At 44.9% G+C, this 15761-nt stretch overlaps 2 protein-coding genes and 1 non-coding gene across 5 annotated transcripts; 2 read left to right on the plus strand and 1 right to left on the minus strand.

Moving 5' to 3' along the window:
• The first annotated feature begins 289 nt into the window (after positions 1-289).
• On the plus strand, positions 290-11426 carry LOC148320377 (lysosomal proton-coupled steroid conjugate and bile acid symporter SLC46A3). 3 transcript variants are annotated; one of them, XM_088279923.1, is made up of 7 exons: positions 293-355; positions 654-814; positions 2502-2726; positions 3846-4716; positions 5127-5210; positions 5574-5730; positions 10966-11426. In XM_088279923.1, exons 3-7 carry the CDS (start codon positions 2523-2525, stop codon positions 11096-11098), a joined length of 1449 nt encoding a protein of 482 aa, XP_088136049.1. In that variant the 5' UTR covers positions 293-355; positions 654-814; positions 2502-2522; the 3' UTR covers positions 11099-11426. The 3 variants fall into 3 exon arrangements, with proteins under 3 accessions (XP_088136048.1, XP_088136049.1, XP_088136050.1); XM_088279922.1 differs by having other exon boundaries at positions 290-814; XM_088279924.1 differs by lacking the exons at positions 293-355; positions 654-814; positions 2502-2726 and adding an exon at positions 2898-3104.
• A 775-nt stretch (positions 11427-12201) lies between these two features.
• Positions 12202-15213, plus strand: pgrmc1 (progesterone receptor membrane component 1). The gene is made up of 3 exons (XM_088280425.1): positions 12202-12538; positions 13750-13905; positions 14127-15213. Exons 1-3 carry the CDS (start codon positions 12214-12216, stop codon positions 14219-14221), a joined length of 576 nt encoding a protein of 191 aa, XP_088136551.1. The 5' UTR covers positions 12202-12213; the 3' UTR covers positions 14222-15213.
• A 399-nt stretch (positions 15214-15612) lies between these two features.
• On the minus strand, positions 15613-15723 carry trnal-caa (transfer RNA leucine (anticodon CAA)). The gene is made up of 2 exons: positions 15686-15723; positions 15613-15658 (listed from the first exon to the last, which is right to left on the minus strand). It is a non-coding gene; the product is annotated as a tRNA-Leu (tRNA).
• Positions 15724-15761: the final 38 nt, after the last annotated feature.

Consider the following 15761-nt stretch of genomic DNA (forward strand, 5'->3'; position numbering starts at 1 on the left):
CACCATTCAAATGTAACACATACAAAAAAAATATTACAGCATACGTAGTAAATACGGCCATATTGTAAATACAATAAAGACGGGTTTGAAAAATTTCCTCTTCCAACACGTTTAACCAACGACGGCTGTCACGAGCCAATGGGAGAGGCCTTCAGGAGCAGGCTGTCCAATCGGACGTGGAGGAGGACCGTATTTGGCTAGTTGAAGAATGCAGGAGTGACAGGCTACACTAACCAATGGCATCGGATGTTTTGAGGCCGACAGTCCAATCGGATTTTGGAAATAGGCGGGACTTGACTGTTTGCAGACTGCTCAACTCGACCAGTATGTTTCGCGCGATTACTCTAGAGAGAGAGTGAGTGTAATTGTCCTCATAATTTAATAGAATAAACGCCGTAGAGTACAAATATTTTCGTATAACTTGTTTCTAAACGGCAAAGGTCAGTAGCAAATACGAGCGCTGTTTAAAGGTGGGCACTGGGCAGCACATTTCGGTTGTTCTGAACAATGTTCAACGCACCGCGAAGAAATGCGATTCGTGCTCTTAAAACAAAACTCAAATGTATATAACTTAGCAAATAATAGGCACATTTTAATAGAATAAACACGGGGGCGTGAAAATGTTCTCGCCCGACTGTTTTTTTTTATGACAGTCAATAGGAGCCAGTGGAAGCTGTTTTGGGGGCAATGCCGTCCAATCGGATTTGGATGTAGGCGGAGCTTAACACTTCGACTGACGATGACATAGGCGGCTTCATAAACTCGACCTTGGTCTGATCGGAGACGAAGATGATCATTATTGTGTCTTGAACGGGTAAGAAGCACTTATAAATCATGCAAGACATGTGCAAATTGTATTTTTTGCAAATAGTTTGTGTCTACTCTCGAGCCGGACGTTGGCCTCTTTGCTGACGCACGCAACGTGCGCCCGCAGGGAAGTTAGTAGATAAATGATCAAGAAGTCATAACAACGTAATAATATAGCTTTTGGATTGGGGAACCGAGGCTTACGAGTAATTGTTGTTAAATTGGCAAAAAATGGATATTGCTATAATCATTAACATTGTCAGTAGTCTGATGTTAAGGCACAGATCGAGTATATATATTTTAAAATGTATGACAAGAAAGGAGCCATGTGCAAGGTGCAGAATATTGCCGAAGTCATTGTACATTTTTAAAGCGCATTTGAGCCGAGGTATGTGCTTCAGAGGTAAAAATATTTGTCACTTTGTTTGATGTTGTTTGTTTTTTAACTCCACGTGAGAGGTGGTGCGGTGTTCACCGTTTGCGGTTTTGAGGGCTCATTTTATGTTAAATTGTTGAACTTGATTTTTCAATTCCATTTGTTTCTTTACATAACAGAAAATAACAGAAAATTTCATGAAGGCAATTAATTAGAAAGAAAAGGAGCAGAGCGAAGAATACATTTCATCAGAATATTTTCTTTTCTCATGGCAATTAAAGTATAAGGGCTGTCAGTGATTTGTGGATTTTTGGATTTTTGGGAAAATATCCCTTTCAGCATTTCAGTTTCAATAAATGCAGTTCTCTTCTCGATGAAAGAAAGAAAAAAAGGTCATGTTTGACAAAAGTATCGCCTTTGACAACAGGGACAACTTTTAATCCCGAAAGGGAAACTTTCAATCATTTTCACATTTTCTGTGAAGAAAAACTAAATTTCTGTTTTTACTGTACTAGGTGTTGGTTCAAGTTAATGCTGGGGGGCGGTGTATGCTGCAATGTATTTTTTTTTCAAAGCTCGTTAGTTATCAGGAGAAATTAGTTTAAGTCATTTCTAACAATCACAGTCCCCCAAAATACACATGTGCTTGAAAAAAATGTTGTCCGATGTAGATGGCCATGCAGGTCATAGTAATCTGCAAAATTGAATAGCAGCGACCAAACTTTTCCTGTGTGCTCAATTCGTTTTTTTCTGTCAACACTGTTCTGCTCTTCTTCTGGTACCTATTGTATATGTGTCCGTGTTTTAATTTGTGCTCTAATTTCCCGCTAATTTATATGACACCTTACGGAAAGCGCTTTGTTACAGCTCCAGCTGTTGTGAAATGCGCTCTAGAAATAAAGTTGTATTGTATTGTTCTGTGAACACGTTCAAATTACTTTGGCAATTATGCAACGAGGGTAACGATTTGCTTCCTATGAACAAACTGGAAAAGTGATTTTTGTGGGGAAAAAAAAAACAAAACAAAAAAATCAACCAAGATGACCGGCCATATCCTTCAGCCCTAGTTTCGTGTTAAACACATTGAAGCGCTGGCACAAAACAACACAAGGTTTTGAATGCTTCTTGAGACTAAAATTACGCCCAACGTAAAAATCACCAGACAAAAATTAAGTGACTCCGCCCTGCAGTGACCACGAGGATGCTGATGTCCTATTAGCAGTCTTTGCATAAGCGTTGAAATCTCAGCATGCTCATTTCTGCTCACCTAACATCTTTGTACCCTACCGTCTTTGTGGTTTGGACTTTTTTTGTGTAGGACCGCTAAAGCTGGCTCAGCATGAAGGGTCTTTACCTGGTGGAGCCCGTGGTGGCGCTGTACGCCTTCTCCACATACCTGACGTACCCGCTGGTGTCGCAGTACGTGTACCGCCGCCTGTGGCAGCAGCTGACCAACAGCACCTACCCTGTCTCTGATGACACATCCACGTGCGCCGCCGGCGCCAACGGCAGCGACCACGGCAACCAGACTTTCTACTTCCAGGCCAGTCGTCAGGCATCAGATAAGCTGCGGAAAGCACAATCAGAGTGCTTGCAAATGTCAAACTACAAACATAAGAAAAAAAAAAAAGATGTTGTTGACCGGCTAATGGACAGCATCGATCTTATCGAAATTAGGTCCATCAACACACGTTGACGGATAATATAACAAAATGGAAAGCGCTTTGTTATAGCTCGGGCTATTATGAAATGCGCGAATGATACTCTTCAGACATATTTTTTTTTTCTCTACCAAGAACAACTAATATTACTGCAGTTTACTGAGGACAGACCAGTCTCTTTTTATACTGCCTCCTGGTGGTCTAGGTGCACGCACCAGTAGGAGAAGCACAATGTCCGTTCAAGTGAAGCAAAAAAAATGGTACAGACATTTACATTCAATTTTGTCATTACTGTATGTTTTTATCAAGTGCACGTTTTTTTTTTTTTTTCAAATGAACTCAAAACAGGTAAAAAAAACAAACATTACAATTACGTGTTGAGACGATTGCTCGATATTTTAAGGTTGAGTGGAGCACTTTTGTGTTTTTTCTGCTGATGCTGCAAATTTTCCAGCAGCTCTACTTGGAACATGAAAATGAGCTCGTCTGACATCTGCAACTTAAGTTGCCACATTGCTAAAGTTATCCACTTGGCCAGGTGCATTGAGGCTTATTTCCACTTTGCCAGTTTTTACTTCTGCTTTGGTCATATCATCTGACACGCAGCAAAACGCTGTCGACTTGAACCGATTGTACCTTGAACTCCAAGTCATAATCCAATTGTACTTTTTGGAGTTAAAAACAAACGTCAGTTGCTCAAAACAGACAGACAGCAACACAGAAAGACAAAGGAGACACTCACAAATCGCCAGTAAGCTGCAGTAAAAGTCATTCTTCACAGAGGATAAAGAATATATACCTGAGTGTATACTTTCTGTCTAAATGTGTACCAGCTGTTTAAATATTCCTTGCTTACAGAGTTATAAAACTGGCTATTCGTTAGCCCGTCTATGGTATTTCCCATATGTGTTAGCCTCAAGCTAGCAGACTTAATTGTAAACTACGCCGGGGAACACTGTCTGAGTACTTTGCTGATTTGTGTATGCATTTCACATTTTCAGGAGGTCCAGAAGCAGACTTCCCTGTTCTCGCTGTACTCTCAGATCCTTTCGGCCGTGCCGTCTTTGCTGGTCACTCTTCTGCTGGTGGCGTACAGCGACCGTGCGGGGCGAAAGGTGGCCATCGTCCTGCCGCTGGTGGGCACGTTGCTCTACACGCTGTCCCTGCTGCTCGTGTCCTACTTCCAGCTCAACGTCTACTTGTTAGTCGGCGCCTCGTTCCTGTCCGCCCTCTTCGGGGGCCTGGGCACCTTCCTGGGTGGTTGCTTCGCCTACGTGGCCGACCTGAGCGGCGGCGGCGGCCAGCGGATGACGCTGCGCTTGGCCGGGCTGGACATGATGATCGGGCTTCTGTCGGGCGTGGCCGCGCTCTCCACGGGCTACTTCCTGAGGGCGACGGGCTTCGACGGGCCCTTCCTGACTTCGGCCGCGTGCCAGTCCCTGGTCCTGCTCTATGCCGTCTTCGTCTTGGAGGAGACGGTGACACGGGCGGACGCCGACGGCGTTAGCGGGCGTGTGGCCCTGCGGCAGATGTTCTCTGCAATCTACCGGATGTTTGCGAGGGCCAGCTCCAAGCGGCGGATCCTGCTGGTCCTCCTGATCTCCATCTTCACCAGCTTCTCCTTCGCCTCCGTGGGCAGCTTCTCCTTAATGGTGCTCTACGAGCTCAACGAGCCGCTGTGCTGGACCGAGATTCTCATTGGCTACGGCATGGCGCTGTCCACCACCATTTTCATGTTCAGTTTCGCCGGCGTGGCCGCCTTCACGTACTGCGGCACCCCGCCGCTGCTCGTGGTCCTCATGGGCGTCCTCTCTTTGGCCACGGGCATGATCATGGTGGCCTTTTCCAAAACCACTTTGATGATATTTCTAGGTGAGATACTAGCGCATACTCTGGCTTCATCTCACATGTAAGCAAACATGAAATCTTAAAAGAAGATTTGAAATGAGTTTTGTTGTTGTTGGTAATGGCATTATTGTCACCATTTCAGTTTTGCCCAATTTCTTTTTCTTTTTTTTCGTTTTAGACCAGAGTTAAAATGGAACCTTGAGCCACACTTTTGGGCATGAGTTGCTCCTGCCAACAACTTTAGCACTTTTGTTTGCATCAGTCCATCACCATCACCATTGACTCGCAAGCTAAACCTACACCCACAGAATTTCTTTCTTTCGGAAATTCTGTGGCGCTGACCGCTTAAGAGCGCCTCTTCGTTGGCTGTGAGCGCGCGTACGGCACAGACAGAAAGGCCAAGTGTTAATGTTGTCTTGTATTTTTGTCTTCAGCGAGGGTTCCCATGTTGCTGTCCATCATGCCCTTTTCGGTGCTGCGATCCATGATGTCAAAAATCATCTCCAAGTCGGAGCAGGGTGAGTGTCTGCGAGGCCCCACCCAGGGGCGTTTCAAGTCACCTTGGTGGCTCTCGGCAAGAGCCACCATGGGAGCCCTCCCGGCCCCCAAAACACCAAGATTCAATCCAAAAATATTTCTTTTGAAATAAGCAGAGCTGGGCAGTCGGAACGGTCCAACACTCCGGCCCGGCCCGGCCAGGGGGGTGACAAATTTTAAAAAAGGGTTTGAACAAACAATCATATTTAAATAACGCTCTGCCGTTTGCATCTCGCCTGTGGCGGCGTCATGCATGGAAACTTTTTTTGGGGGGGGCCTTCAATTTTTATGAATAAACCCAGACGGATACACTTGCTTCATTTTCTTTTATTTTCCCTGCGCAGGTGCCTTGTTCGCCTTGCTCTCCTTCGCGGAGGTCCTGACATCTAACGTGTCGGTGGGGGTCTTCAATACCATGTACGCCGCCACAGTGGCTTGGTACCCCGGTTTTGTCTTTTTGCTCAGCGCCGGACTCTGTGCAATCCCGACCATGCTTCTGGGGTGAGTGAGTGAGTGAGTGAGACCTTCAAACTCCAGCACGGAAGCTCTGAAAGGGGTTCTTATAACACCTCTGAAGAAGCTTCAAAAGAATTGCGCATCAACTATGACTACCAATGCATATTTTCCCGTTTCCAATAACTCTTGACACGCCTGCTGACACTCTTTGTAACAATATGGTATGCTGTGTTATCAGGTGCATCAGTAGGGGGCACTGCAGGGCAGTTGGATGTGTGTAAGCCTGTTGTTATGACTGCAGGGCATTCGAGGAACACGTTGTTGGAAATAAACGCTGGCCAAGTTGGGTCAGAGCAAAGAAACTGGACTTGTATCTTTTCTTAGAAAACCCCACTTAAACATGGTGGCAGCGGCGGAGGATTTTGCCGGATTTTTTTGGTAAATCGTTGTTTCCACCGAGGAGACGACAAGACGCTAACGATTAGCGGAGGTTAGCATCGCCAGGCAAGCTCCGAGCATGGACGGGCTGAAAGCGCCACAAACGTTGTGTTTGGACTCCAGCCATTTGTCCAAAACGTGGAAGGCGTGGAGGGACGAGTTTCAACTTTATGTTGGATTAACTGTTGCCGAGGATGACGAGAAGAGGCGGGTGCGGCTCTTCAGGTACCTGGTCGGCGAGGGCGGCAGGGAGCTGCTCGATACGCTCATGGGGGACACAGCGCAGGCGGAGTGGACGTTGGAAGACATGATTGAGAAATTCGACACCTATTGCAGTCCAGCGGTGAATGAAACTGTGGAGAGGTACAAATTTTTCACGAGGAACCAAGGACCCAGTGAGTCTATTGACAACTATGTTACCGAATTGAAGCTGCTTGCTAAGACATGTAACTTTGCCAACTTGAGAGACTCCCTCATTCGAGACAGAATCGTGTGCGGCATTTGTGACGCCAACATGCGGGAAAGATTACTGAGGGAAAAGGCTTTGACTTTGGATGCTTGCCTTCAGCTGTGCAGAGCAGCGGAGCTGTCCCGGGAAAATTGCAGGACCATTGCTGGACAAGTGGAGGAAGTTCATGTCGTCCACGGAGCTTCACGCCAGCAGCAAGGACAGAAAGACAACATGGTGGATTGCAAGTACTGTGGTCGGACGCACGAGAGGAGCAAATACAAATGTCCGGCTTTTGGCAAGAAATGCAAAAAGTGTGGTTCGGACAACCATTTTGCGGCAAAATGTAAAGCTCGCACGGAAGTCAAGCGAAAGACGTCGATTCACTGTGTAGAGGACGTTGAAAGTGAATATGAGGACATTCTGTGTGTTAGAGAGGTGACAAAACTTGAAAATGTGAATACCATAAGCTCTAACAAGGAAAGTGACACAAAGCTGTTTGCAGGCATGCTCTTGGGGAAAAATATGGTAAAGTTCCAAATTGATTGCGGCGCTACATGTAACGTATTACCCGTTAACCTGCTGAACACGGATGCGAGACTGGATGAGACGACGTCAGTACTAGTGATGTATAATGGTAGCAAGGTGAAACCACTGGGCAAGTGTAAAGTTAAGCTGAGGAACCCAAGAAACCAGAAACTGTATCGGCTAGAGTTCCAAGTAGTGGATGAGGACTGCACTGTCCCACTTATAGGAAAAAGAGCCAGTGAGGCTATGAAGCTTATCAAGGTGCATTATGAAAATATTATGGCAATGGACAGTATTGTGACAACAGAGAAAGAGACAAAAGGAGAGTGGACATTTGAACAGATTAAGATGGACTTTGCAGATGTGTTCTCAGGAGATGGGTGTCTGGAAGGAGAGTACACAATGGAAGTGGACAAGAGTGTCAAACCAGTACAGCTGCCAAAGCGACGTGTGCCTGTCGCCATGCTGAAGCCACTGAAGGAGGAGCTTCAAGACCTCGAGCGCAGAGGTATTATCGCACCTGTTGACTGTAGCACCGATTGGATCAGCAGCATGGTGGTAGTACAAAAACAAAATGGCAGGCCAAGAATATGCATTGATCCAAAGCCCTTAAACAAGGCTCTCAAGCGCAGTCACTTCCCATTGGCAACTATTGAAGATGTACTCCCAGACTTGTCTAAAGCTAGACTGTTCACAGTGTGTGATGTTAAAAGTGGTTTCTGGCATGTCAAACTTGAAGAGAAGTCTAGCTACCTGACCACATTCTCCACCCCATTTGGGCGCTACAGATGGCTCCGGATGCCCATGGGGATTAGTCCGGCACCTGAGGTTTTCCAGAGGAAATTGAATCAAGCATTGGATGGACTGCCTGGTCTGTATATCATTGCTGACGATGTGCTTATTACAGGCCAGGGTGAGAGACAGGAAGATGCAATAAGAGACCATGATGCAAAGTTGAGACAGTTTCTGGACAGATGTAAACAAAAGAACATTAAATTGAACCCAGACAAGTTCAAACTGAGACAGGCTGAGTGCAATTACATTGGACACAGGCTCACAGCAAGCGGACTGAAAGTAGACCCAGACAAGGTCCGTGCCATTGAGCACATGCCGAGGCCCACAGACGTCAAGGCAGTGCAAAGACTGTTGGGCATGGTAAACTATCTGGCGAAATTTTGCCCCAAGCTTTCAGACCAATGTGAGGTACTGAGACAGTTGACACACAAAGATGTTGAATGGGAATGGATGGAGCAACATGAAACGGCTTTTGCGAAACTTAAAATGATGATTGCAGGTGCTCCTGTCCTGAAGTATTACTGCCCTGAGGAGGATTTAGTGGTGCAATGCGATGCATCGGACACTGGTTTGGGGGCAGCACTAATGCAGAAAGGCAAGCCCATTGCTTTTGCAAGCAGAGCACTCACGCAGACGGAACGTGGCTATGCTCAGATTGAGAAAGAGTTTTTAGCCATGGTTTTCAGTGTAGAGAAATTTCATCAGTTCACGTATGGGCGTAAGGTCACTGTCCAATCCGATCATAAGCCGCTCGAGACAATTGTGAGGAAACCTCTGTTGAGTGCTCCAAAGAGACTCCAAAGAATGATGCTGCGCATTCAGAAATATGATTTGACTGTAGTGTACGTTCCAGGCAGGGACTTGTTACTAGCAGACACGTTGAGTAGAGCATATCTCCCAGAATGCTCACCCCTGGGCTCTGTTGAGGCTGACATAGAAACTGTTAACATGGTACAGCACCTACCTATCTCCAATGACAGCCTGAGCAGGATTAGAGTAGCTACGGAAGAAGATAGAACGCTTCAAACTCTTATTAAGATGATGCAACAGGGATGGCCATCAGACAAAAGATCAATACCGCCGGAGATCAGGCCATACTATTCGTTTCAAGGTGAACTGAGTCACCAAGATGGCATTGTTTTTAAAGGTGAACGTGCTGTTATACCTACCGCACTCCAGAAGGACATCACCAGCCGCCTGCATTCATCTCATCTAGGTGTCGGAGGATGTCTGAGGAGAGCCAGAGAATGCGTTTTCTGGATTGGCATGAATGACCATATTACAGCACACATCACTCGTTGTGACATCTGCAGGTCAGTAGATGACAGACAACAGAAGGAAACACTCAACCCACATGATTTGCCAAACAGGCCATGGGCAAAGGTGGGCGTCGACATTTTTCAGTTTGAGAACAAGAACTACCATGTGACAGTGGACTATTACTCGAATTATTGGGAAATAGACTTTTTGCCTGACACTAAATCTGCCACAGTGATAAAGAAACTGAAAGCCCACTTTGCTAGATATGGCATTCCCAGCACTGTAATTTCAGATAATGGACCTCAATACTCATCGGAGGATTTCCACAGGTTCAGTCGGCTGTGGGAGTTCGAGCACAAAACATCATCTCCAGGTTACCCTCAGAGTAACGGCAAAGCAGAGTCTGCCGTGAAGACAGCAAAAAGACTTTTGCAAAAGGCTAAAGCGGCTGGGCAGGACCCATATCTTGCGTTATTGGATCACCGCAATACACCGTCACAAGGACTAGACTCAAGCCCGGCGCAAAGACTGCTGAGCCGCCGTACAAGGACACTGCTCCCAGTCAAGCCCAGCCTTCTTCGGCCCAAAGTGATTAGAGCAGGGCCAGTACTGCTGAAAAATCAATTCCGCCAGTGTGCTTATTACAACCGCTCTGCTAGGGATCTCGATGCATTAAAACCTGGCGATTGTGTTAGGGTTCAGCCTTTTCACCCCCACACTAAGTGGAGGTTGGGCAGAGTGAAAAACTGTGTTGATTGCAGATCCTATGACATTGAATTGGATTCAGGTGCTGTTCTGAGAAGGAACCGTAGACACCTCAGGCACGCTCTGGGAGATCCACATGTGAGGCCAATAGACATGGAGGCTGAGGATCCACCAAACACCCAAGCGAGTCCAATACAACCTCAGCCAGCCGCTCCGTCCGATAGGGATAGGCCGATGACAACTAGGAGTGGTAGAGTTATTCACAAGCCGCAGCGGTACAAGGACTTTACTACTTAATCACATGCTTTGGGGATTCTTATTTTTAAGGGTAATTGTAATTGTGGAAAAAAAAAAAAAAAAAAGGGTGGGATTCCTCCTAACAGAGGAGCACTGTTTTGTTTGGGATGTTGAAATTGCATCTGTCACTGAGAAAAAAAAACTGTTGTCTCAGCATTGTTCACATTGTATGTGTTCGGCACCAAGTCCAATTTAAAGGACAAGCTTTCCAAAAAGAGAAAGGATGTAACAATATGGTATGCTGTGTTATCAGGTGCATCAGTAGGGGGCACTGCAGGGCAGTTGGATGTGTGTAAGCCTGTTGTTATGACTGCAGGGCATTCGAGGAACACGTTGTTGGAAATAAACGCTGGCCAAGTTGGGTCAGAGCAAAGAAACTGGACTTGTATCTTTTCTTAGAAAACCCCACTTAAACACTCTTGACCTGAAAAAGTGCTGCGCAAACTCTTAAGGCGGAAACATGCACTCAGCCTTAGAAAAAAAAAGTGTGTGCTCCTTCTGTGTGCATTCTTTTGTCCTGAGTGCACACAAAAGTAGTACTCAAGTCGTACTAGTAATTGTAGTGCTCCATCTGAAGTGAAGTCATGTGAGTCCTGTGTTTTCTTACCTGAGTCCATGAAGCCCGATGTCTGTGGATCAGGTATGGCCAAATAACAAAAAGGGCGGGACCTTATTCCTGGCCTGAATACTTGAACCCCTAACCCAGGCTTTTGAATCCCTAATTTCACACCTTAATCCTGATAATTCTGTCAAGTCAGCAGTCTTGTGGGGAAAAGCGACCAGACCCATGAAACGTTTCATCTTTCCAGCGCGGTGAGCGTGCTGGGAGTGGAGGTGGCCGGCGAGGACGAGACGGGGGAGTCGAACGAGGACGAGGTCCCTCAAGCCGACAAGGACGCGCCCCCTCGAGACCACGGCGACCGCGACAAGCTGCTAAACTGAAAAACTTAACAAACCAACAAATGACCTCGCAGATCGCCGCCGTTTCTTCGACGCTCTCGTCTGAAATTGTTACTTTAACTTCCTCAAAAGTTCCTCACGTATGGACAAAAAGCTGGTTCTTTTCTTACGTTGACACGCCGCCAACACGTAGCATTTAGCGTGCTACGTGAAAGCAAATTAAAAGAAGCGTGTTACTTCAGGGAAACGAACACCGCAATGCAAACCGTTTTCAGTGAAAAAAAGATCTTGTGTAAAGGTCACTTTTGTATGCGTGCGTGTTTGACCTGTGATTGTTTCTCAATACAAATCAAATGTGTGGTTTCCTGAACAGTTTTTCTGCCAGTTTTCTCAGCGACCACTAGAGGTCGCTCTTGTCACATCGTATGGACAATTCTTACTGGGTTTGAAACTTTATGAAATTGTAACCTTAATTTGATACCCTAACACAGGTTGCCAACACTACTATGACGTCACCCCAATTTAAAATTCAAACTTAAAACCTTAAGTGTGGCTAAAAACCCTCACTTGACGCTCTACCTATGTCCTGAAACCCTAACCTTGGTTTTAAACCCCCACTTTGATAACCAAATCGTCCGAATTTGAAATGATGATTTGACACCCTAATCCTGAATTGAAAGCATACTTTCAAACCTTGGCCTGTGACCATCATTTGAAACGCTCTTCCGAACTCAAAACTCCACTCGAAAACTCGGCCCTGCCCTTGAAATTCTAATGTGAAACCTTCTTTTCAGACCTGAAACTGGAAGGCCGGAACGGTACCTAGATCGTGGCCAGAGGGTGGGGAACTGACTGGCATAAAGGGGTCAAGCGAGAACCTGTCAGGAGCCAGTCCATCAGAAGCCAAAAATGACATTAAGAGCGAGTATAAAAAAGTGACTATGCAAGTCTGCATAGTGACTTGCAGAATCGCGCTAGTTGGTACGTAGCCTGCATGACGGCAATTATTTCATATCAATTTAATAGGATTTATTGTATTTTATGTAAGCGTTTGGCAAGCGGGTAGCTTAAAGTGATTGGACGAGACCATTAGGCGTCACACATGTGAGGGTTTTGATTGGCTGACAACTCTTCACTTCCATTCTTTATCCACGCCCATGCAAAAGACAACAAGTCCAGACTCAAACATGGCTGAAGCGGACACATTGGAGACTACGTCAGGCGGAATCTTACAGGAGATTTTCACGTCCCCTTTGAACCTGACCCTACTCGCGTTGTGTCTTTACCTGCTGTATAAAATCTTCCGCGGCGACAAGCCGCCGGAGGTATCAGCGGCGGAGGAGCCGCTGCCCAAACTGAAGAAGCGAGACTTCACTCTTGACGAGTTGAAGCCGTACGATGGGCAACAAAATCCCAGAATCCTCATGGCTGTCAATGGGAAAGTCTTCGACGTGACCAGGGGCAGCAAATTCTACGGGCCCGGTAAGCTTTATGGGATCTTCAGCCAAAACTTTCCTAAAGGCCGAATGTTTGAAAGTTGCTTGTTGTCTTCATTTTCTTAATTTGAAGTTTTCTGTTTTCGCTGTCGTTCCACAGTAAAGTTAGAAGACAAAATACTCAGCAAACAATGAACAATTAGGAACAGCTCTTGGTCTGGTTTAATCCAATTTTGCTTTACAATTGGGCTACATAGAAAATTCGAACCCTCGTTTATCTCATCTAAGTTTTACAACTTCTGCTACGTGTAACCTCTGACCAGCATAAAGATCACATCGCTACCCATTTTTTTATCCTTGATTCATTGCTGTACACACACAGCCACTGAATCCCATGCTACTTTCTATTAAAAAAATGCCGAATGTAGCCTTTTTTGAGCGGTTGTCGGCTTTTGTGACAACATGGATCAGAGTTTAAACAAAGCAATACAATACAACTTTATTTATATAAGTAGGCTTGAGTGCATTGGGGCTCAATAAAAAATGTCATTTGCAGAGGCAGCACTTCAAGCTCTTGGTAATTAGTGTGTGATTCCATGCATGTGGTGCATGCAGCACACATTCAAACGCCCCACTCTGTTGACAACTCCACAGTCAAGTATCAGAATAAGAATGCCCTTTATTGTCATTGTACTCAGTGTACAACAAGATTGGTCAGTGCAGCCCATAAAAGACAAGCATTTTTACTCATGGAGGCAGCACTTCATACACTTCCCACCAAACCGTGTCGACAACAATTCAAGTATGAGCTGCCTAGCAGAAGCTGACCCTTATTGGAACATCGCAAAAGCCAATTTGGGCTATAAACACAAAAACGTTTTCAGTTGCGCAAGCAGCACTTCATGCACTTGTCGATTAGTGCGCAGATTCCCAGCGCATCGACAATTTCTGCAATCAAGTATGTGCTGCTTATTAGAAGCTAACATTGAGAAAACTCAGTGCAGCTCTGCTTACCTTTGGGCTTTGTAACGGTAGTGTTTTAGAGATCGCAGTCCTGTTGCTTGAAAGTTCTGGATCTCAGATGATCATACAAGTCATGGGCGGAGAAACTCAGTGTGGGGCTGGTATTATGTAGAGTAAATTAGCCGATTTTAAGACAGACTCGCTGGCAGACGCATTCTTGGAATTGGTCTGATAAGAAAAGATCGACATGTTTAATTCTACGTCTAAGTCCAATGTCCATCATGTGTTTTCCAGACGGTCCGTACGGCGTGTTCGCCGGCCGGGACGCATCCCGAGGCCTGGCCACGTTCTGCCTGGGTCAGGAGGCCCTGAAAGACGAGCACGATGACTTGTCCGACCTGAACGCGGCGCAGCAGGAGAGCCTCTCCGAGTGGGAGGAGCAGTTCATGTGTGAGTGCCTGCTAGAGTCTCCCCATGACAAATATCAACTTTGTTTGCTCAGCATTGTGCATAATTTGTTATATGGCATATTTGGACTATTTTTTTAAGTGCTTGACTTACCCAAATTTTATCCGGTAAAACTATTATATAAAGTTTTTATCTTTACTTGAGTTCACTGTCAAGCCAATAGGTGAAATTGTTAATATCTGGCCCATTTTCTGCCATTCCAGTTAAATACGACTACGTCGGCAAGCTGCTGAACCCCGGCGAGGAGCCGACAGAGTACACAGATGATGAAGAACCGAAGGACAAAAAATCAAACTAAAGAATGAAATGGGCAGGGTAGTGAGGGGGGGGGACACGAATGCCTTAATTATAAATCTTCTGTGTTGTTATTGGAAAACTGTTGAGCTCACACCAAGGTTACGGTAGGTTACGTAAACATCTTTCTGCCGCCTCGAGGTGTCAGCAGCTTCGAGCGGTTGCAAATCATTTGGATCATCGTTTTTCAGCTCTGGATGTCATGCAAAACGTAATTCTCAAATCAGTATGTTTGTTCATGTTGATTAAAAGTCAGAGGTGATTATGCCAAGGCGGCATGCATGGGTGGACGCGGCCTTCGAGAAAGGAAGATGGGACCAATAGAACGAATGTAAGCAGTTAGTGACGTGTTTTTTTGGTTGTTTGTTTTTTTTACCAAGAAACTGGACCACGTGTACTCCTTCCAAATGAAATCATGCCTCTCTTTCCACCATCATTCCGGTCCAAAACGCATCTCTAATCTCTGTTAAAGGAGGTGAGATCCAATATGGCCCACTTTTCACAAACAAGTTCAGTTTGTTAATCAGGGAACTGAAATGATTTATTTTCTTTTTTTTAAATCCAATAATTTTCGAGAAATTAGGAAATAAGTGACGTCTTGAAAAACGCCTACTTTTTAAATGAGGAATATGGCCACACCCCCTCCGCTCGGTGAATCATTAAAGGGAGCGATTACAAACTCTCCATTGGAAATCATTGTACTTTCATTGTTTATCGCGTCCAAAAACGGTGATCAATTAGCACCAAAATTCATGTGGACATCTCTACCAATGACCACTTCAACGTATCAAAATGTTATTACTGATGTCATTTTTACATGCAAACCTATTATATAAGGGCCAATGTTGAGTTCATCCAAGTGTCCCTTTCATGTGAATTCATCGAGGTAATACATGTAATTTGCAAACCTTTGTACGTACGGACTGAATGTTATATCACTGTCAGCCTGCATATGATACACATTTAAGAAATAAACATTAAAAAAAAAAATATATATATATGTATATATATTGTTTTATTACAGTGTTGTCTTTGGATAGAAATTGGCACTGTGTCAAATCTTTCAATTGTAAAAATTGCACTTGTAATATTTTACTTTCTAAAAAAAACTAACTCTATTGAAGGAAATGCATTTGATTTCATGTATTTGTTGAATGAGAAAGAATATATGCCTGTGACTATTGTCTGTCTGCAAGTTTTGCGGCATGTTTGTGTTCAAATGCCCATTTAAAGGCCGACAGCACTGCAAACAAGTCACTACAAATCCAAAGAGCATTAATTACATTCCAATGCAATCAAAACAGAATCAACATTGCAGTGCAATTGTAACATGACATGCTATACTGAAGGCCATAACTCGGCACATACATAAATTAAAATAAATAAAAAAAGATGTGTCAGAAGTGGGATTCGAACCCACGCCTCCATTCGGAGACCAGAATTCCCGTCTATCGGAAGGAGTTTAGTCCTTGAGTCTGGCGCCTTAGACCACTCGGCCATCCTGACACTGATGTTTTCCTCAGTTAACAGAAACTTTTTATACT

The sequence above is a fragment of the Idiotropiscis lumnitzeri genome, chromosome 17 (genome assembly GCF_059441095.1).
Source record: "Idiotropiscis lumnitzeri isolate Australia: NSW breed Sydney's pygmy pipehorse chromosome 17, RoL_Ilum_1.0, whole genome shotgun sequence".
In the NCBI taxonomy this organism is placed as follows: domain Eukaryota; kingdom Metazoa; phylum Chordata; class Actinopteri; order Syngnathiformes; family Syngnathidae; genus Idiotropiscis; species Idiotropiscis lumnitzeri.